Raw genomic sequence first — 22,777 nt, forward strand, 5'->3', positions numbered from 1 at the left:
GAACTAGCTAGATCTGATCGATATGGACATAAATGCGAGTGAAGTATAATCGGACGTGAGAGAGAGATCAGAGAGCAGATCAGCTGCTGCTGTCGATGGAGACACGCAGCTCTGTATGATCACAGCTCCGCCTGCTTTGACGGACCGGTGGGCGGAGCAAAACACACACTTCAAGTTAGACCTAACACACTTAGCTAGTTTATCTACCTCTGGAACATGGCAAATACAGTCGCTGTTGTATCTGTGTCTGTATCATGTTGTTGTGAGTGTGGACGGAGCAGATACAACGTTAGCTTAGCCTGATCGATCCGATCTCCATTCAGAAAACACAAATTTTAGGTTTTTCGCCTGCCGTCTTGTCTGCACACTTGTCAAAGCATTAATACATGGTTTTTACTAACTGTTATCAGTATGTTGTTACTTCAGCATCATTTTTTAAATCATGGTAAACTATGTTCATTTTGTTGTAGTATAGAGGGAGGGAAAGATTATTATTAGTGTGAATGCTGTTTACAGCATTCCACTATAGTTCTTCAAATCTTTATTCTTCTTATTTCAACCAATACTTTGCTGTCGAATAACTTCAGCATACTTTCAGCTACAGAAACCATTCAAATATCAGACTATTCAGCCTTTTAAGCACATGATGACTTTCAACTTCTTCAAAATATGTTATACTTTTTGAAATATTCAGCTTTTTAAACTCTTTTTTTAACATGGAACTCAATGGGAGGAACCGTGCACCAAATGCTACTCCTTCCACATCACATACTTTCAGCTAGAAACTTCATTCCAACTTTAAAATGATCACAAGACCTTCAGCTATAAAACTTGTTCCTCAGATTTTTTATATATTTGACACTTGTTGAGATATTTAACTTAGTTTGGAGCTTGGTAAATAGGCCTTCTTCAGATTTTAACATTAGTGTGTATTGAGCAGCTCGTTAAGGCTTAGAGTGCTTTGATCTCAAAACAGAGTGGAGGACAGCTTGAAATTCGCCCGACATTTTTTTTTAAACCTGCCATAATTCCCAAACCCTACACTCCTTTTTTCCATGACAAACGTAGGAAAACCTCTCCTGCGTTGAAAAATAAAAAAAATTAGGAAAAGATGTTAAACAAAATGCCTCTTGAGGGCATGAAGAGACAAACACTTGTCAAAAAGTCCACCTAGCTCCCAATAGACTCCCATGTTACAGTTTTCCGGAACTTTCTTCAGAACAGAGAGAATTAAACTTTAGACAAACTGCTCGCATCTTCACATTTCACACACAAACCCCCCCAAAAAACATATATCAGTTCATTGGGGTTCCCTGATGCTCACGGTCTGTTCATTTTTTGATAGGAGCCATAGTTTTTGAACAGGTGGCAAAATGGTCAGATATGATCCTCAATGCATTCTTAATGAGACTCAGTGCTGCAGCTGGTAACCATGATGTTGCTAGGTAGATTAAAAGCTTTGATCTCTGGGCTCACATAGGTGTTATGATTATTTGTTCTGAGTAGGTGCTCAGCACAGAAACAAACACTGACAGACTGGACTTTAACAGACTGTCTCAGCCTATTCTTTTCTGTCTGATGGAGACTTCATACTGACTTCTACGGAGCCCCCTAGGGCAGTGGTTCCCAAACTGTTTGTGCCCAAGGCACCAAAGGACAAGTACAAATCTCAAGGCACACCTATTGTGCAAAATTGCCCTTATAACACGTGTTATCACTCATATCATGTAAAATATCTGTAAATGTGCATCATTATTTACTAATGCCAAATAAAATGTGACAAAGACAACTATATTACTCGTGAAATATTTATTAACGAAATATTTCAGAAATTAATTTGAAACGTTATCAAATTAGGCTTCATCAGAGCAGCAACACACTCATTTAAACCAGACAGGTCACAGCATTAAAAATGAGACAAAGGAAATTCAGCACAGAGAACTGTCAATGCAAGGAAGCTGCATTGTCCATGGTCCTGAACTACAAATTATAAATGTAACATTTCAGCAGAGATGGGGTCGTTACTAAAAAAAAGTAATATATTACACTACTTCGTTACTCTCTACATAAAGTAACTCGTTACTTTACTCGTTACTTTACTCGCAGGGCCGGCCCGCCCCTCCCTGCAGGCAGATCACGCAGACTGCTAAAGTTTCAAATGTTCTCTTTAGTTCAGTTTCCATTGTCGCATAAGACTGATCCAGATCCTGAATGTTTTCCTATCTGACCGTGGCTGTTCTCTGTCTCCTGCTATCTGACTGTGGCTGTCCTCTGTCTCCTGCTATCTGTATATTTTGCACAGTCTATCTCTGCTCACGCTGTTGCGTCTGCGTGTTCTCCTGCGTGTTTGCCATGTGTTGCACTGGAACCAGACACCGCAAAGACTTCAGCCGAGCACGTACGAACTGCGCATGCGTGAGTGGCAATAACTCTCTTTACCAGCAGGCGGCGGTAGTGTGTATTCGTCATTCAAAACAGGCAACAACCGGAAGACAGAAGAAGAACAGACTGATATAAACAAACAACAAATAGCGTGTGCGGTAGCTCCACCTTAGCATGTGTTCTTTGCAGGTGCTTGTTGAGGTTTGACGTGGTGTTCACAGCAGTGGATAACAGCTTCTGGCCGGGACACAGTTTGCACCTCACCGTCACATTCCTGTCTATTCTTCGGATGAACTCAAAATAATGGGCAGACCTCCACCCCTCGAGAGTTATCGCTGACTCAGCCATGTGTATGCAGCACTGCACGTGGAGATGTGGACGCGCAAATTGCGCAGATTACGTACATATAAACCTACAAGGTACTGATATAGTAAATTAAAAAATAATTATTTTTGTGTAGTTGTATATTGCAATAATAACGTATGGTTGTCACAAAATCCCACGGCACACCCGGACTTGCCTCACGGCACACCAGTGTGCCGCGGCACACCGTTTGGGAACCACTGCCCTAGGGGACATGGAGAAGAAGAAAAAATTATTTTAAGAAAAAAAAAAATGTTACTTTTGCGAGATATCGCAAAACCTTTCAATTAGCTCAATGTACTTCCTGGTCAGTTCGGCAACACAGAAACCACAACAATGGAGCGGTTCATCGATTTTACTTTGAGCTTGGCCTTAAATATAAAGATATAACATCAGTGCTTGGCAATAGGCATGGACACCTCAAGAGAACACTCAGAGCGAGGGGACATGCACGTCGCAAAGCATACTCTGAGCTGAGTTATTGACAGATTCTAATTTCGCGGATCAATAACTCATGAACATAACGTTGTAAAAATACAAACAACATGACTTTACAATCATAGCAAGGTAGACAACGAGCTACAGAGTCGTTGTTATCAGAACAGTTCGATACGCGCCGTCATCCGAGCTAAACTTCAAGAATTGGTCACAACCTGCAGCTGGAGGAGGGAGAGGGTGCTTAGGGACCGTCTACAAACCGCAACGGGGTTTTGCGAGATTTCGCAAAACTTCTTTTTTTCCCCTTCTCCATGTCCCCTAGGGGGCTCCGTAGACTTCAACATGTTCCACATATTTTATACATTATTGGTGACGTATAGTTTTAGTCGAAGATGTTGCAGTTCAAATATTCTGCTGCTTTCCCAAGCCTTTTTACTTTCTTTTCTCATCTTAATACAAATTCTTCACTACTACGTACATCTGAACTCCTTCAGCCGATGTTCAGCTGCAGAACCCATTCAACTATTACATTATTCAGCTATTTCAGGACATTGAACAACATGTTGTTGTTTATACCTTTTTTAAACCTTTTCTTTTAAATATTAAGCTTCTTCACTATTTCTCCTCCTCTTCCAGTTTAACATTTCACTTTCAAGTTTTCAACAAAGTCATTGCAATGCATTTGAGCTGTAACAATTTTGATTCAAATCATTTCACTTTTCTGCATTGCTCCGCTAAGTTCAGCAACGCACTGACTTGGTCTCTGTCGCTAAGAGCAGAGACCATTCAGCTGATAACACATTCAGCTTGTTCTGCATGTTCAGCTCAATTCAGCCACACATGTTCAGTTACAGCATTCACACGCATTTTCTGCAGGAAATGCATTTTCTAGTTATTATTTATTATTGCCGTGTTATTATCCAAAGTTACACTTTTGAATAATGTAGTTAATCTACTATAATTAGTTTGTTTAATATAGAGTCGTTAGGAATTTGTTTTAAAGCTGAATAAATAACAAGGAAGACCTTTGACCGGCACTTTTCTCATTTGGTCCGGAAGATTGAAACTTTAACGGACATGTTGACCGGCAACAAAACAATTCTAACGAAAACTCTGAGGCATGAATATAATGTGGTTGTGGTCACTTTGCTGCTGTCTCCACTCAGCACCGCGGCTGATCTGGGAACAGCTCCCTGCGCCCCAGATCTGTCATATTGATTAATACGTCCGTGTGACTGCACCTTACAGAGATCCCTCACACAGGCCTGTTCCCCTACAAACCCCCCCCCCCCGTATGTCTCTCAGCAGGGCTTCATTCACCACGTCCCGTCTGCTGTCCGCTCACTTCTCTACATCATGTCTTCTCAGGACTAAGGATGCTTAGCTGCTGAGATGGTCTATCATCTGAATCTCGCCTCCTCATTATGATCCCATATCAAGATTGGAGCGTTTAACTTTAAAAATCAAAATGGAGGTTCAATGTTTGTATTAGCTGAACCAAACATAACATGGTAGTGAAAGCAGTGCTCTGTGTATTTAAATGTAGAAGAGCAATACAAATATGTTGTCACTTATACAAAGGAATACAAATGATAAATAAACATGATGAAACATTGATCAATATAACGGTGATTATCATTGTTGACGTAATCATGCAGGATAATATGTATTCATTCCATACACACGTAGTTGCATTTCACTTTTCTCTTGCAAGATTGAAAGTTAAGAGTCCTTAGTAATGACTCTTTGAAAAGGTGTGTATATATTGTCATATTGTAAGATGTCAATTAATTCAAGTTAGATACAAGCTAGATGTAGGCCTGCGCATTAGGACCCGCCCTTGATGTCCTAACAATATGTGAATGTGAAGTTCAGATACTTTGAAATGATTGAGGCTTGAATACAAGGTCATTTTTGAAATGTAAAATGTGTCTCATTCTCTTTTTCAAAAGTGTAGGCGAAGTTGTCTGCGAGTCGAGCATTGGACATGTGTGCTACAGTAGGATTGGGGTATTACTAGAGTTTGTGAGGGTTCACACATACCTTCAAAACTCAGTATTCAGATTGAGTACTTATCGTCAGTCCCAGATGTGTGTATCTGTAATCTGGATCACGTTCCTCCCAGAGGCATGCGTTCATTCTATCAAACAAACCCGTTCCAGCAACCAATAAGGTTAGCCCGTAAATTAACCGTCTGGTGATTTGCGGCCTGGGAAGGAGTCCAACTTGATGCCTGAATTAAAATGTCAGTCTGCGATGGCCACGTCTACACAGAACGCACAGCGGAGCAGGACGTTAGCACTGGTTACAATGTTCACACTACTGCGCAGTGCTTGTGTGGATATACATTCACATTGACTCACTTGAAATTGTATATTTAAGGCGCTGACTTCTCCACCCTTGTCTCCTCTGCAGGTGACTGCTAAAGGCTTCGCTCCGCTGCTCCAGTTTGCCTACACAGCCAAGCTGGTTATAAGTCGGGAAAACATCCATGAGGTCATCCTGTGCGCTGACTTCCTGGGTGTTCACAATTTGGAGGACTCCTGCTTTCGGTTCCTCCAAGCCCAGCTACAGAATGACAGCCAACACGCCAGCAACGGCAAGGTGGAATACGACGAAGACATCACGGCGGACGATGCCGTTTTTTCCGAAGCGATATGCTCGGATGACTCTTCAGAGAACACGCAGCAGACCAATCACGTAGCAAGCACTGCGTCCCTTCCCACTGACCTCTCTCAATGTCCTAAATACAGGAACTATCAGTACCCGATCAGTGACAACAAGCACAACGGAGACGACCATAATGGCAGTGATTACTCCAACCGTACCTCAGTAAGTCCTTTGAGCTCGCAGCTCAGGGACAGCAGCACTGCTTCTCAAACTCTGCTCACCCCCTCCAGGATCAAAGAAGAACCATTTGGGTTTGAGGGGGAAGGGGATGAAAGGAGCGGGAGCAACCCAGAGTTGTGTACCGAGGAGGTGCTGGAGATGGAGCTGGAGGTGGAAGGGGATCCAGTAGCAGCTGAGCACTCCCCGGGCAGAGGCTCACCTTCTTCCTGTTTGCGCTCCTACCTCCAGAGAGGCGGCTTAGACCTGAGCGGCGTGCCCAGCACCACCATCCAGCAGCTGCTCACCAACAGACTGACCCTCAACCACTACAAGGATCTGGTCAAGGACAGGCAGAGGGATAAGAGGGACTATATGGGTCGAGGAGACCTTAAGAATGCAGATGGCATTGACAAGAACATGGATAGACCCGTCTCCAAAGCCTCGTCCTCACAGCACGAGGGCGAGCTGGACAGAGCCAGCGTCATCTTCTCTTCAGCAGCCGGAGAGCAGCAGATGTTGGCCAATTCCTACACGGACGATCACTTCAGAGAAAAGGTCTCGACCCTGATGCAGGTAGAAGCTCCTTCTTCTGGTCGGTGCCGCCTCCCCTCCAGCTGCCCTGTTCCCATCAATACGTCAGCGCACTCCCCCCCCCCCTCTGAGCCCCACACCCACACGTCCAGCTCCCGGTCCTCCTTCTCGTACCCAGAGGACGCCGGCAGTGGGAGCTCACCTTTCAACCTCCCCCAGTTTGACTTCTCCACATCCCCACACTCAGGCTCCACATCTGGACTGTCTCTGTCGCAGAGGAACCCCCACAGCGGAGAGCTGCTCTTCTCTCAGGGTTGCACCAACATCAAAAGTGAACAAGGATTCGGTGCCAGCGGGGACAACTCCAGCGACGAGTCGGGCTCTTTCTCAGAGGGAGACAGTGAGAGTGGCGTCTCCAGAGTCTCCGCCCCTGAGGTTCGTATGTCCTTTTTACTTTATCACCAATATTCTACTTTTGTTAGTGTTAAAGGTCCCGTGTCACGGCCATCTCTACTGATCATAGTTCCACTGTTGAGCTCTACTAGAAATGATTCACATTGTTCGATGTTCCAAACTCACATTGGTTTCTCACAGCATCTCTGTGTAGTCTGTGTATTCACTCTCTGTCCTACACGCCTTGTTGGAGCTCCCCCACCCGTTCCGATTGGTCAGCTCGCCCCCTCTGTTCTGATGAGTCCACCCCCGTTACAGCAGAACATCAGTGTTTAGGTGTTACCATGGCGTTTTTGTTAGCAACCAGGAAATGACACCAGTAAGGACAAACAGATGAGAATGCTGCGTGGGGTCTGGGTGCCGTGTTGGCGGGACGTTGCGGGGCTCGCTGCTGCGAGGGGCGAATGGACGCGGCAAGGGGGGGATGCTGAGGAGGGTTGCAGCACCCCCATCTGCAAGGCTCCACTAGCACCCGCAAACCCCCCCCCCAAACGTGGCGCACCTACAGTGTAAGCGCGCCACAGTTTCCGCCGCTGCGAGGCTCCACTAGCATCAGTTATTCAGCAGTTCTTTTACCTGTTGACAACATCTTGCAAGAAGCAGCGTCTGAGGGCTTCTTAACATCTAACAAACTATGAATGTGTCATACCCACTTAACGGGAAGAAATTCGGCTACCTGACGATGTGAACCATTTTTACCGAAACAAAACACAAGTCTAACGCTGAGCCTCTGAATTAGCACTAAATGAAAGAATGCTAACGCACTTAGCACATAACTCACGGTAGAGATATTGTATACTTCATCGGATCTGCACGAACAAGATACCATGTGAAAGCTGCGATTCCACAGGTTCCAATCATCACTGAGCGACCACAACTTGCGGCAGCGAAAGCCAGCAAAGACAACACACAACTCCACTTTACGGAGCCAAAACGGCAATATGTCTTACCTTTGCTGTTTTCTGATTACAAGTTGGGTTCAATGGCAATAAACACATAAAGACGCTGCTGAAGGCTAATCCGATGTCTCTGTGTCTCTTTGAAATGATTACTGATAATCCATCATCATATTTATCATAAATAAGCCTCGTTTTCAGTTTTCAGTTTTCAGAGCGTAACGTAGCTTTCGGTTTGGGCAAGCTGCGTGCGCATCACTCTCACTTCTCAATGGTAACGTGTAGGTGGATTTAGGAACTTCCCCTCAATTCTATTGGCTCTAACGGTTCAAAAGAGGTGTCAATCACCAAAATCGATCAATCAATCCTGATACAGGGTACTTATTATATGTTATAGTTTGGATTCCTAAAGCTTTTAGTGTACCATACTCATATAAGTAATGGGTTTATTTGGACGGAAACTATATCATTTACAGTTTTTTACTATGTTCAATCTGAATTTTCTTTCAAATCAAAACATCTATATTGATTCTGACTTTTCTACATTCAACTCACAGGTTCATCATTGCTTTGAGAACACATATTATTAATATATCCTTTTAGAAGGGAAGATATGGTCCATTGTTCTGGGAATGTCATGTTCAAGCCTGAGACCTGAAAACAGGCTCAGGGTTTAACAGGTTAAACGTAGCTTATATTAGCTTTAAAGAGAAACTGCTATAGTGGATATGAGTTGATCAGATGCAGTTCTCCCAACATGTAAATACCTACATTTAAAAAAAAAAAAAAACGCCTCAGTTATACTCACAGTTTAACACTTTAAGGTAACAATATACGGTGTTATGATGGGAACATGGATTTAAAAGATAACTGGATTCAGTGCTGGAGGCTCAGTGGCATGAAGCCACGAAGGCCCTTGAGTTAAAAAATACCCAGATCCTCCGGGATCAACTTTGAGGCCCAGTGATTTCAACAAGGACTATTCGAGTTCTTAGACTGGGTAGTTGATTTAGCTTTACTGTTAAAAAACACCGTTTTAAAGACTTCTCTTTCCCGATGTAAGTCAATGGGTGAAAGTATTTTTGGGCCCAACGATGTCACAGACTGACTTGAAGTTGTTGTGCCACTATGGAAAGATGCTTCAACACCCTGCTCACTTCCTCTGGGCTTGGATTGGAGCCCTGCTAGCCAAACGTTAGCTAACTTGCTAAATTAAACAGATAACATAAAAAATGACAGGTGATGACATTTCTAACATATTCTGAGATTTTTTGTTACTGATGTTGTCAAAAGCTTGCCCCTGTACTATAATGGCAAGGTTTCCAAATCAATATTATATTATGTTACTTAAAGGTGGGGTAGGTAAGTTTGAGAAACCGGCTCGAGATACACTTGTTGTTATATTCCATGGAATGCTTTTAACGTCCGATAGCAATGAATATCTGAAGTGCTTTGACAAAAAATACATACAAACATCATCAGTGGAAGCCGTGGTGCTGTAGAAAGCACGACCAATCATCTGAGCCGGCCCGGCTAAAGTAACTGGAAGGCCTACCTGCCTGTCAGCCTTCCATCGGGGCACACACTTATCTCGTGCCCTCATTGGTCATGTGCGCGTTCGTGTGTGTTGGAGGAGGGGCTCTGTGAGGAAGTGGCAAATATTTCAAATTCTAGCGCACTCGAGCTGGTTTCTCCAAAAGGACCTACCCCACCGTTAAGTGTCAAACCCCTCCATGCAATAGCTTCCTCTCATGAAGCCCCGTGTCAGCAGTGCATACTCCTGTGCTGGTAGTTTCAAGCATCCTCCGTGTGATTTACAGCTGGGACTATTCTTAGACATTTTCTCTCAGGAGAAATGACACAAACACTTCCAACACATACTCCTTTGAGTTAAAAGTTGCCATAGTGATTTCTTGGAACATGCATTATATGATAAGACACTCACACACACATACACACACCACAGGGTTCTAACTATAGATGTGAGTGGTTGTGGCCTGGGCTCTGGGCGAGTCAGTGGACACTGTATATTGTGAACGCACTGGAGGTGAGCCGTGTGGATACATCTACAGGGATCAGACAGATGGACTACGTGTATGTGTACGAGCCTTTCTCATGTTCTGATGTCTTCAACTAACCCTATCCACTGTCGGTGTTCATGGGGTGACGGCCGCTCCAGAAGCAGGTTGGCTTCCGTCAGCCTCCTTGTTAGACCGTCAAGGAGTTAGATGACTATGCACCAAATACAACCAGGCATTAACACCTACATCTCTTCACTATGTTTGAGTCATCACAACGTGTCCTATTGCAAGATGGTCTCCAGTTGATCGTACAGGTTGCAACCGTAACACCTTTTTAAACCCAAACCATTTTAAAACTATGAACTTTCCCACATTTATGAGGTGAGGATGAAGAATGCAAGAATGTTGTATTGGAATGGATTGGGTTCAGCTCAATGTGCCCAGTACACTGCCACTAAGAGTATGGACATAGGACCTGACCAATGAGGACACTATCAATCAGGACACTAGGCACACACGGTACCGTCAGAAATGTGACCCGGATATTTGCGGGGAAATGTGTAGTAGAGGATATTTTGTAGATGTGTGTGTGTGTGTGTGTGTGTGTGTGTGTGTGTGTGTGTGTGTGTGTGTGTGTGTGTGTGTGTGTGTGTGTGTATGTGTGTGTGTATATGTGTGTGTACCCACACCATATATTACTCCTGCGTCTCCATGTGTGTGGGGTCTGTCCCACTTTTTTGCCCCTGACCTACTTATCTTGGAGCACACACACACACACACACACACACACACACACACACACACACACACACACACACACACACACACACACACACACACACACACACACACACACACACACACACACACACACACACACACACACACACACACACACACACACACACACACACCGAGGGTGCCCTAGGCAGGTGGAAGGTGCCCCGTTCCACCATCTGTTGCTCCTGACCCCAGATCTGCCCTCTCCAATTGGGCCAATTGTTTTTTCCCTCATAATGTAACTACTTAGGGTGTTGTTCTTCAATATTTCTAATCAAATATTGTAATGATCCTTTAACATCTACCTGAGTAATTAGATAGGAAAACTAGAATTTAAATCCAGATGACAGATTCCTAGTTCGACCTGTATCTAGATGAAGCTGCTGAGCAGAGGCTGAACACCTGCTCCATGCAGACGATCCATTCTGTTCTCCTCAGCCAGAGACAGCTTCTTCAACACATCACTTCCGTCCAACAGACACAGCTCTGCCCAAAGCACTGGAGACAAACAGAGTGGTGCTCCTCCTGGGGTCGTGGTGTATATCTGGGAAGTGAAGACAGAGTTAATGACAGTTAGTAACTCAAGGGTTCCATTACTACATTAAATGCCATTTTTCAATTACATTTCTGAATATTGGAGAACATGAGATCTTTGGCAAACAGGTTTGTGATCCACAGCTCTCTCAGCAGGATACTCTCCACACATTAACAACACTTTATAATGCTGTGTCCATGCATCCACATGAGTACTACATCGCCTCATGACTTCACGGCACACCGCTAAGCTAAAGGTGGCTAATGTTCATAATGAGGATGCTTAATAGTCTCATTTAGTCAATTGTTAAAAACAAATGTTATGACCCAGGAAAATGCTTCAGACGTTCACTAGTGGAGTATTTACTGACATATTTTATGTCGTAGAACAACATGTGCAAGTCTCTTCAGCTTGTGTTACACAGGCCTACGTTTGGAGTTCCAACCAAAGAGATATTAACAAAGCGTTGGCTCAGAGACAATGGAATAGGAAGTTGTAAAGGCAAAGTCATTTCTGGGTTTTAGGACTCATTCCTTCATCACTCTGTGAAATAGTTCAGAAGAATGGAGTGTGTTCCATTGAGCAGAGAGAGAGAGAGGGACTGTGTGTGTATTATGTGTCTGCTGAGTCCCAGAGCTATATATAGATGTCTATATAGTACAGGACAGGCTGCACCTAGACACACACACACACACACACACACACACACACACACACACACACACACACACACACACACACACACACACACACACACACACACACACACACACACACACACACACACACGCCCGCACGCACACACGTACGCACACAGACACACACACACACACACATACACACACACACACACACACACACACACACACACACATACACACACACACACAGACACACACACACACACACACACACACACACACACACACACACACACACACACACACACACACACACACACACACACACACACACACACACACACACACACACACACACACACACACACACACACACACACACACACACACACACACCTCTGCTGTCAGACTGTTCTGATGGATCACATTGAGATGTTACAAGGTGCAAACACAGACTATTCATTTATCTACACTTTAAATAAGATAATGAGAACATGCTCATTCAGTTCAGAGTGAGGAGCAGAATGTGTCTGACACAAAGAGCTCCTCTCTCTTTGTGTCAGAGCGGCTGGGTCAGTGAGCTGCAGCACACTGACACCTAGTAAGATGCAGCACACTGACACCTAGTAAGCTGCAGCACACTGACACCTAGTGAGCTGCAGCTCACTGACACCCAGTGAGCTGCAGCACACTGACACCTAGTGAGCTGCAGCACACTGCCACCTAGTGAGCTGCAGCACACTGACACCTAGTGAGCTGCAGCACACTGACACCTAGTGAGCTGCAGCACACTGACACCTAGTGAGCTGCAGCTCACTGACACCCAGTGAGCTGCAGCACACTGACACCTAGTGAGCTGCAGCTCACTGACACCTAGTGAGCTGCAGCTCACTGACACCCAGTGAGCTGCAGCACACTGACACCCAGTGAGCTGCAGCACACTGACACCTAGTGTGCTGCAGCACACTGACACCCAGTGAGCTGCAGCACACTGACAGTCTGGCCCAATTCCAATCCACCCCCTACCCCTCCGTTTGTGCGTTCGCACGGAGGGTCCGCCACATTAAGGGCTGTTCCAAAGCAACGAGTGTGGAGCGGTGTGGAGGGGGAGTGGGCTATCAAGCCCTCAAACAGCGAGTCTGCAGCGGTGCTGACTGGAGACCGGTCTCTCCCTGACCGGAGTCACGCTGTGTGTGTCCCTCAGGAAACAAGCTGTTAGCAAGTAGTTCCAGCAAACATCCACTGATAAACTGCGATGTTAACAACCTCATGATAACCTTATATTTGTTTACCTGTGTTTAGTCATACCTATGCATTTTATTATAAAGTTGTGTATATTTACAGACTGTTGCAAAAACTAAGAAGCTTATAAACATCAGGTTTTAAAACTAAAAGAGCTTTACAAAAAACACAATTAAAGATGTTTGGAGTTTTATTTTTGACATTCATTTTTAATAATAACTATTTTTTGTCAAAGAGTCGCTGATTTGAAACCGTTGTTACAAACAGTTACGGCACTTCCTGTTTCTGCGGAGAGAGGGGAGGCCGTCCCAAAGCTTGCTGCTGTATTTATACCCTTAACCTTAATGGAGGGAACTTCATTCAGCTGCGAGTGTCACTCCGCCATGGAGTGGGAGTGAGTAGGGTGTGGTTTGGAATTGGGCCCCAGTGAGCTCTGCAGCACACTGACACCTACTGTAGGGTTTTTCTCAATCGCGAGTACGCTTGCTTGGTAGCACATGTCTGCCGAGCGTCTTGCTTCAGAAGCGAGGCAAGAATACTTCCTGGCATTTGGAAAAGGAAGAGTGGAACAGGCTAGCAAGTGTGCAGGTGTGCATCACATGAGAGTAGTGCTGCGTACCTGGACTCACATTCAGGTTCAGGTCCGGACTCAAGTCCAGAGGTTCAGGTTCAGGTCCGGACTTATAAGTCCGGACCTGAACCCATGGCTTGAGTCAAGTGGTGTGAGTAACTAAAGTGAACTTATTGTGAGCTAATTATCAATTGAAAATTAACTCATAATCAACTCAAATTCAAACTCATCAGGTTTATTGCGCTCCCTTCCAACTTGTGTCTACATTTCTCTACAAAGTACAAATGTGCCACTTAGTCTACAAATGACTTATGACAGCAACTACAGTGAACTACTACAAAGTTCAAACGTTTATTTCATTTACCAAACTAAAGTACCCAAACAGTCCCTGAGCTGACTGAGCCTAAATCCCTAAAACGTTGCTGAAAGGTAGAGTGTAGAGTAGACTATACGCATCACACTGTTACACACCTACTATACAGTATAGGCTACACTGTAGTGACTGTACAGTCAGAGTGTACTGTACTGTCTGCACCATGTATTTTCTACAACTCTACATGTGTACATTATACAGTACATACATAGTGATGTACATACATACTGTTAAATTAAAATCAATGTTGATATGGCGTAATTTTGAATTAAATACACTAATTTAAATCAGTTTTATTCTGGAAAAAAACGGAAGTTAACACTATTAACTTAATACTTTTATTCTGAAAATTCTTCACTTCCGGTTAGCATTAGCATGTGGCTAAATGCTACGTTTTCAAACCGTGAATCGAAGGTGAAATGACATGTGATGTTGTACACTGAGCACACTGGGATTAGCACTCATTTATTGACGCTGAATAACGTTTATCAGGGAATGTTTAAATAACCACAGACACCAGAATATACGTAAGTGCTAGTTTTTTTGCGAGTCCAAGTACCGGTTCCCGACGTTCCGGTTTTAACCGGACTTGAACCGAAACTTTTTACAAGTCCAGTACCGGTTCGGCGTACCGGTACGCAGCACTACATGAGAGCCTTACATTTTCCGCCACAGATTTGGGGAAATTGGTCCGTGCGCAAAGCATTGTGGGGATTTTAAGACCGCGGAGTCTACACATGTGCAGCCTCGAAATGTCTCCAAACGAAGTACGCCGGGCTCGGTAGAATTCCAAGTATGCTGGACATTGGAACAGTACTTCGGCGGCACTCGATGACGTAGTATGCTTGAAATAGTGGCTCTGGAGCAGCTTTACTCGTGATTGAGAAACACCCCTAGTGAGCTCTGCAGTACACTTGCCCCTTTCACACCAACGCGGTTCCCGTTCTAGCTCCGTGCTTGCGCTCTTCTGGTTCGGAACCGTTTTTTCTTTTCAGCCCCCGTTTTGTTCACACCGCCTAGAGCCCGACTGGTGCAGCCACGGCTGCGTTATGACGTCACCGTTTACGTCGCTGATTTTCTTTCCAACGGCGCTCACAACAACAACAATGGGGGACTGCGTCGGGGCGATGATCGTGTTGCTTTTAATCACACGAAGCCAGATTAAATTAAACTACTTCTCAACCCTTATACTCCACTACACTACACTCCAGAGTGCCGTGGTTCATTGTTTATTAATGTGTTTCAGCGGCATTTACCGACCGCTGTGGTGCTGCTCGTCCACCGGAGTTTATTCTCCTGCTAGCTCACGGGAGCGGACGCTGTAAAGTCTTCACTGTCTGACTGTCACACAAGCAGCTGATAAATATCCCCAATTCCCAATGGCGACTCCAGGGTATGACTGGGGTAGGCTACAGCCATACCAAGAAATGGCTTAGCCCCACCATGAAAAATAATGTTAAAGTAAGCAAAACAAGTCCGCCAACTTGCGCCGAGTAAATTTCACAGACAGCAGTTAGTAAGATTGATTTCAGTAGCCACTTGTCTGGAAATGCCGAAGACTAGAAACGGTTTTGAAAACTTTTGTCACGTAGTGATCGTCTTCTCAATAAAATATCTTTGCTAATGTCTTCTGACCAATCAGAATCACGATAACGGCATGGTGATGGAGAATAATTTTATAGTAGAACTTCTATTTATAGATCCATGGATACAACATTACGTGTTGATAGAAATCAACACGTAATGAAATAAGACTCCACGGTTTGATGATTGGTAGATGTGTGGGCTGTCTTTCTTTTTGACACACAGAACAATGGGGGCTTTCCACATCCACCCTTATCCACAATGTAAAGTCATTCGTGAACGTGAACTGAACGTACTGTATTTCCGCTAGATGAACGTAATTGAGAACGCGTTCATTCTCAGCGCTGTATAACGGCGTTCAAAAGTGCGTTCATTCTCAGCACTGTATTATAACGGCGTTCAAAAGTGTGCCAGATTTCATATGCCTTTCAGCCGAAACCCCAGTTAAAACACACCGTACAGGCTTCAAAATAATGCGGAAAACCACCCAATCTGGCAACAGCAAGCTGCCTGTGATGCGTACGCGCCTGTCACCCCTGGCTGTCGCACTAAAATATAAATATACTAAATATATCAGACTCCTCACAACAAACAATGTGGAACCGCGGAACCGGCGAGCATTGAATGAATGAATGAATTAGTATGGACGAAGCCGAGAGCAGCTGGAGCAGCACTCGCTCAGAGTGAGACTCTACGGCGTCGCCGTATGAGCATTTCAAAGAGATTTACGTTAAAGTCAGTACTGACTCAGACGGAAACAATCAAACGTTTGCCTGTAAACTGTGTCCGCCCGGTTTGAAAAAGCAAGTCCGTACATCGACGACGTCGACAACAAACCTTAAACGGCACATTGAGAATAAGCACACGACTAGCCTTTCACGATATGTGCGAGTGGCGAATAAAAAAGAGAGCCAAAACAGATCCACTACCACCCAAATCCCATTAACATCGTACAGGAGACAAATAATAGCTCGCAGCAACGTATTGAAAAAATAACTATAAACTATAAATTAGTTCGTTTTTGAAACCATGAACTTTAGTTCAACATTTTGAATTATGAACTATGAACTGAACTAGTTCATTTTAACATTTGTGAACTGTGAACTGAACTAGTTCATGTAGAAAGTAAACTTTCCCAACACTGCTGGTTGGCGACCACTGTTCTAGACCAACACTTTTTTCGTGACTGGTGTGTTGCATTTTTGGAGCCTGCCACATTAAGACTGCAGGCATGTGGAATAGTATTTATTAATTAATCTCTTTGCAGAAATAAATAATAATATTTCCCATCAGTCCAACAGGTTAAGAACTTCCTAATTTCTGTTGTTTACTTTCAGTTCTTAAATCGGCTTTCAAGCCTACAGCTAGGCAGGAATTGAGCAGAAGACCGCATTGAATTGTGGGATACACAGACCAACACTTGATGTACACTTTTCCTCATTTCAAATGTACATACAGGGCTAAGTGTAATGTGTGCTGTCTTATTGTGTTACTACCTGAAGATGTGACAGTGCAGCTTGTATGTAGCCTGCGAGACAAAACCCAGGGCAACAAAGGCCATCAAATCCACCCTGTCGATCATAAGGTGTTCAACCACAATATTGATTCCAGATGACTCAGATGTTGGCTCAATTGTCATCCTATAATCTTCGTATGGAGTATGCAAATAAACTATATTGATTGAGATAAAGAACAATCCTCTAAAATGAAATCAACATCTGTGGTCCTTTCATCAGGTGAAGCTGCCCTTCCCTGTGGACCAGATCACACACCTGCCTCGCAACGACTTCCAGATCCTCATCAAGATGCACAAGCTGACTTCAGAGCAGCTGGAGTTCATCCACGACATCCGCCGCCGCAGCAAGAACCGCATCGCCGCGCAACGCTGCCGCAAGAGGAAACTGGACTGCATCCAGAACCTGGAGGGAGAGATCCGCAAACTGGTACGGTCCACACACACACACACACACACACACACACACACACACACACACACACACGCACTCACACACACACACTTTGTTGAGACTAGGTTTTAGCACAACTTGTCAGCCCTCCCTGTGGAGTGATGAAGATGATAACAGGTGTCATTAGTTCTGCCTTTGCCTGTGACTGATGAGTGTCATACCCCACACAGACACTAGAGGTCGCCTGTTCAATATGAAGCAACCATTCAGACCCCAAACAGGCCTGGTTTTAAAGAACACAACAACAACAGCTGTTTAAGGTTCTGGTTGTGATGTGAATTCTTATTTTTTGAGCAATAATACATAAAAACACAAAGAGGCTGCTGATGTCTCAGAATACTTAAGGTTTATTGAAAGGCTTGGCCAAGGAGAAACAAAGGACCAACAATTCAAGCGAAAACTAGTTTGCAGTCACATTGTATGCCATCATTTTACACTCAGAACAGAGGTGTCACCTAAAGATAACATGGACTTCACAGCTGGTCTGCCTGGTCAGGGCTTCCTACCAGAATAAAGGACCTTCTGATATCAACATTAAGATGGCCCCATGTACTGGGGCTTGGTTCAGATGCGTAGGACCGGGGTTCGAATCCAGCATCGGACAACTTGCTGCGTGACATCCCCTCTGTCTCCCCCTGGTTGCCCAAAAAAATATATGTATGTATTAAGACTAATGTTGGAATATATTTTTATATATACTAAATATACTACGAAAATGACTTTACAATGGTGAGACAGATTGTATCTTTTGTCACGACAATCTGGAGGTAGACAGCAGACATAATTTGTTCATATAAAACGATAATCTAACAGATGCATGTGACGTGCATATATCCAGATGACAGGTACAGAAATGGAATGGAAGTGAATGTCAGACTCTGATTGGCCCTGCTGTCCTCCTAACCTGCTGCTCCTGTGTCTCTCAGGTGAATGAGAAGGACAAGCTGCTGAGCGAGCGGAACCAGCTAAAGGTGTGTATGTCGGAGCTGTGGCAGAACCTGTCCTTCCTCTCGCAGCAGGTGTGCAGGGAGGTGCAGGGCACGCAGCCCCCCGCCCACGCCAGTATCGACCTCACCTCCAGCCCAGCATCGCCTTCTGACCACGGGGGCTCCTCCCGCTCTCCTGCGTCCAAACAAAGTAACGCTGCGTGTCTCGGTGAGGGGGGGCGGGAGGGGAGGCGGAGCCCCGAGTGTCCCCCGCTGCTGGGGCCCAATGAGGAAGTATGTAGCCCCACGGTAACAGTGGACTTCTGTCAGGAAATGACTGAGAAATGTACAACAGAGGAGCAGACCTAGAGTCTCACACTGTCTATACCTTGATTTTTTGTTTTGTAATGGATGACACATCGTTGTCTTATCAGCAATACTGTCCAACAGGTGTACTGGCAGCTTCCTGTCTCTCTGTCTCATCCCGACTCCACTTCCTGTCTGCTTCCCTCCCTCCCTGGTGCATCATGGGAGGTTAAACTCAGGAATTCCTCAGAATGTTCACTAATGTCCCTGAAAACACGCACTTTACTTTACAGTCCTGTCAACGCTTCATACTTACTTTGGTACATATACACATGTGTTTTAACTGTTGAGGGTTACAGGACTTTAAAGTAAAATGTTACCAAAGGTGTGTATTTGTACAATTTTCATTGGATGACGCGATCAGATGATTCTCATTATGCAAACTTTCTTTGGTCAAATTTCACATGGACTTCTCAGATGGACGTTTTTACACAGTTCTCTTCTGCCTTCTTTCATACGTGCGCTAAGAGACAGAAATACATTACAAAGCACTGCCCCCCCCCCTCCAGGAGGAGACAGCCGCTACAGGGGGGTCCGGATAGATTAAAGGACCACACCGTTTCTGACTACATTTACACTGACTTTTCCATAACATGCTCCTGTGTTCCTCAGCTAGGGCTAGGGCTAGGGTAGGGCTAGGGTTAGGGCTAGGGTTAGGGTTAGGGTTAGGGTTAGGGTTAGGGTTGGGGTTGAGCATAGATGATTTATTTCAGTCATGCTCAGTCAACATGCAGGAATGTTGAAAATAGCTTGAGCTTGTTAGATCATTCATTTACTTCTGCTTTGGTTCTAGTCAAAGTTAAATACGCCGTTTCAAACGCTTGGCTTTGCAGCTTCATGGTTTCCAAATCATTTTCACACAGTACAAACGGTACCATTTATTTTCATTTTACTTAAGTAGTAACGTCACTTTTAATGACCAAAACAGACATAATGTAGTTTTAAATTACAGCCAGGCATACAATGAAACAAATATAAAGAATAAAATAAATGTATTTAGTGCTGGTTCCTCCATTCATTACAATATAATGACAGGAAGTGCTAAATTAAAATGATCTCAATGTTTACACATTGGTACACTTAACTAAAATGACCAATGAATGAAAACAAATCCTTAAACTATAAACAGACATGATATTCAATGTAAGGATTTATTTTCTCATTCAACTTCTTCTTTATTGCTATTTTATTTATTAGGTCAAGTGAAATATAGCTAACATTAGCCCCCTGGAAAACAGAGCATACTTCAGAGTGTGCAAAGAGAGGACACAGATATGCTGTGGAAATGGAAGTGGTCTAAATGTGAAGGACACCCTGGTGTGGTCTTTGAACAGCAGCTGGACGGATCAAAAGTGCTCTCTTTGTTGATGTATTGTCTTACAGTAGAATTTAGTGTCTGTACTTACGGTGATGATGTATTTAGCTGCACTGTTCTTGTATTGTACATAAGACAAATACCCCTAATGAAAGTATTTGGTTCAGTGCGTTGGTGTAACACACTGAACCTGTTCCACACAGAGCAACATGATCAATTCCCACTGACCAATCAGTGTCCCTCGTGGAGTGTGAGGCTCAGAGCTCCAAACAAACACACTGGCACGGTATTGATTTAGGGAGATGCCAAATTCATCAGCGGTGAAACGTCGATGGTGGGGCACGTGGCTGGGGGGGTGCACTCGGTGGGGGGGTTGGCTGGTGCAGCGGGGTCAGGGAAACCACTTCCAGCAGGTCAAAGTACAACCTGGTTATATTTCACGGCACCAGTACGGAGGAGGTTCGGGCCAATGCGTATTGAGTTCTGACCGAAATAGATTTAGAGAGTTTCGTTGGAATTCTAGGAAAATAGTCAGATTTCTTTTATTTAAAGCCATAGTTCTGAGATTCATCTTTGAACTCTGAGAAATAATGCCAACATTTTAAGAATAAGATCAAAGTTATGAGAACTATTTTTCAATTATTAGAAATGTCACGTTAAAGTCAGAATTATTATATGAAATAAAGATTTCTAAAATGCAATCAGAATTTGGAGAAAAAGGTCAGATATCGGATTAAATGTTGAATTGTGGGGGGGGGGGGAATCTAAATGTTGACCTTATAGTCTATCTACTATCAGACCTGGCCTACCTAGAGAGTTATGGCTCGATGAGTTATAGTTAACCGTTCTTCTGACTTTTAACTCATCATTTAAAATGTTATTTCTGACTTTAATCGCAGACTTTAAAGACTTTATTTGGTTATTGGATCTTTAAAGCTACCCATACTTCTCTAATCTAATCTCCAAATTAAACATAAAATACTCAATATGTATTTGCATGTAGCCTTAATCCTCCTCCGTACACGAGACACTCACTATTGGCCCTTCAAAATAAGAGCTGCTATTTCCATGATGCCATACTCCTAGTTTAAAAAAGAAGTAAAATATTGTATTTGAAAAATAGAACTAAACTACATGACTCAGAATGGCAGCTCTCACAGATCAGAAAGTAACAAGTCAATCTGCCTTCAGAGGAAGCCAACGCTAACCCCACAATGAGGGGCTCAGAGTACACTGAAGAACACTGCTCACATTTTAATTTTATTCCTCAATGTGAACTTTATTTATTTGGACTCTTGATGTTGGGGGGGTGGGGTGCGGGCGTAGAGGAAACTGCTTAGATGTAAATGTAGGTTGCTTCCCTTTCTTAGATTTGATTTGTTAATGGTTGTTCATTTTTGTATTCTTCATGAAAATAAGTCTTTATTTACAAGTCTCACATGTTCTTAGTTAAGTTTAATATTTTAACTTACAAGAGGTGTGAGTATGTTTACAATTTTGTGTATGACCTTTTTGTTTTGTAAAGATATATAAGACCTGGGAATGAAGCGTGCTTACATGGACATCGTGTAATAGTGTTGTGAGAGAAAGAAGCGTCTGACAGCTACGATGTGTTGCCTTAGAGGTTAAAGAGGCCAAACCATCACGAGGGAACGAATGATTTCCTTCCATGGAAACGGCATGGCAACAGTCCACTCCCTATTTATTCATCTGGAAGCTTTCTTTTTAACAGGAAGTCAAACCTTTCCTTTTTCCTTTAATATTCATCAGCATTCCAGTCATGCAGAGTAATACGTAATCAGCCCGTTTTGTGACTACAGGTTCATATAAATACAATAAATAAAACATCTATCAACGTGAATATAGACAGAATATGTAATATAGCCATGACAACTAATTACACAAATGTAAACAACATTTTGAGCAATAAATAATCTTAAAATCAAAACTGCTAGATGTAAAATGAACTATAATATATTGTCCTATTATAATAAAAAGAAACTTCATTATAATCAGCTAGGTTCTGGATTTCATGACTGCATTCTATATTTCTGTATATTTTCATATGATTTGTTCTGACTTAAGATTTAATATTGACCACTAAGGGTCACTTTAATGTGTCACAAAGGAACATCCCTTAAAGGTATTATTTTATTATTAAGGCAGCACTTCAAAGATGTGACATATGAATACTGAGCATACCAGTGTTTGTTCCGTCTGCCCTGTTGACTATAAATTCCAAATGTGATCGTACTGCCAACCAATAAGCACACACTTTGTCTTTAATTCCTTTTCTGATGGAGTTTGAACCACACTTCGCTATGGTACAAAGGTTAAGTGAAGTTATGGATAATCCATCGTAGACTTTATTATCGTGCAGTAATGCAATGCTGAAGTTTACGATCCATTTGCACTTAAAACTGCATCAGCATGCCACACGATGAAAGTGAAGCAGTGGCAGCTGTTCCAGCCACCAGAGGAGCGAACACAGGCACGGAAGGAACCTGAAGAGATGTGAAGCTATCGCGCGGCGCAGAGTGCTACAATGCGGAATCAGTTAGCAT

At 43.5% G+C, this 22,777-nt stretch overlaps 1 protein-coding gene across 1 annotated transcript in view; it reads left to right on the forward strand.

Moving 5' to 3' along the window:
- Positions 1–19,515, forward strand: part of LOC117467448 (transcription regulator protein BACH2-like) — a 66,090-nt gene extending 46,575 nt beyond the window's left edge. The window contains exons 3-5 of the mRNA XM_034111083.1: positions 5,599–6,978; positions 17,376–17,582; positions 18,533–19,515. Coding sequence (XP_033966974.1) covers positions 5,599–6,978; positions 17,376–17,582; positions 18,533–18,901 — 1,956 coding nt within the window. The 3' untranslated portion in view covers positions 18,902–19,515. The remainder of the gene's footprint in view (positions 1–5,598; positions 6,979–17,375; positions 17,583–18,532) is intronic.
- The last annotated feature ends 3,262 nt before the right edge of the window (positions 19,516–22,777 follow it).

Source organism: Pseudochaenichthys georgianus, chromosome 22, assembly GCF_902827115.2.
Source record: "Pseudochaenichthys georgianus chromosome 22, fPseGeo1.2, whole genome shotgun sequence".
NCBI classification, from domain to species: Eukaryota; Metazoa; Chordata; class Actinopteri; order Perciformes; family Channichthyidae; genus Pseudochaenichthys; species Pseudochaenichthys georgianus.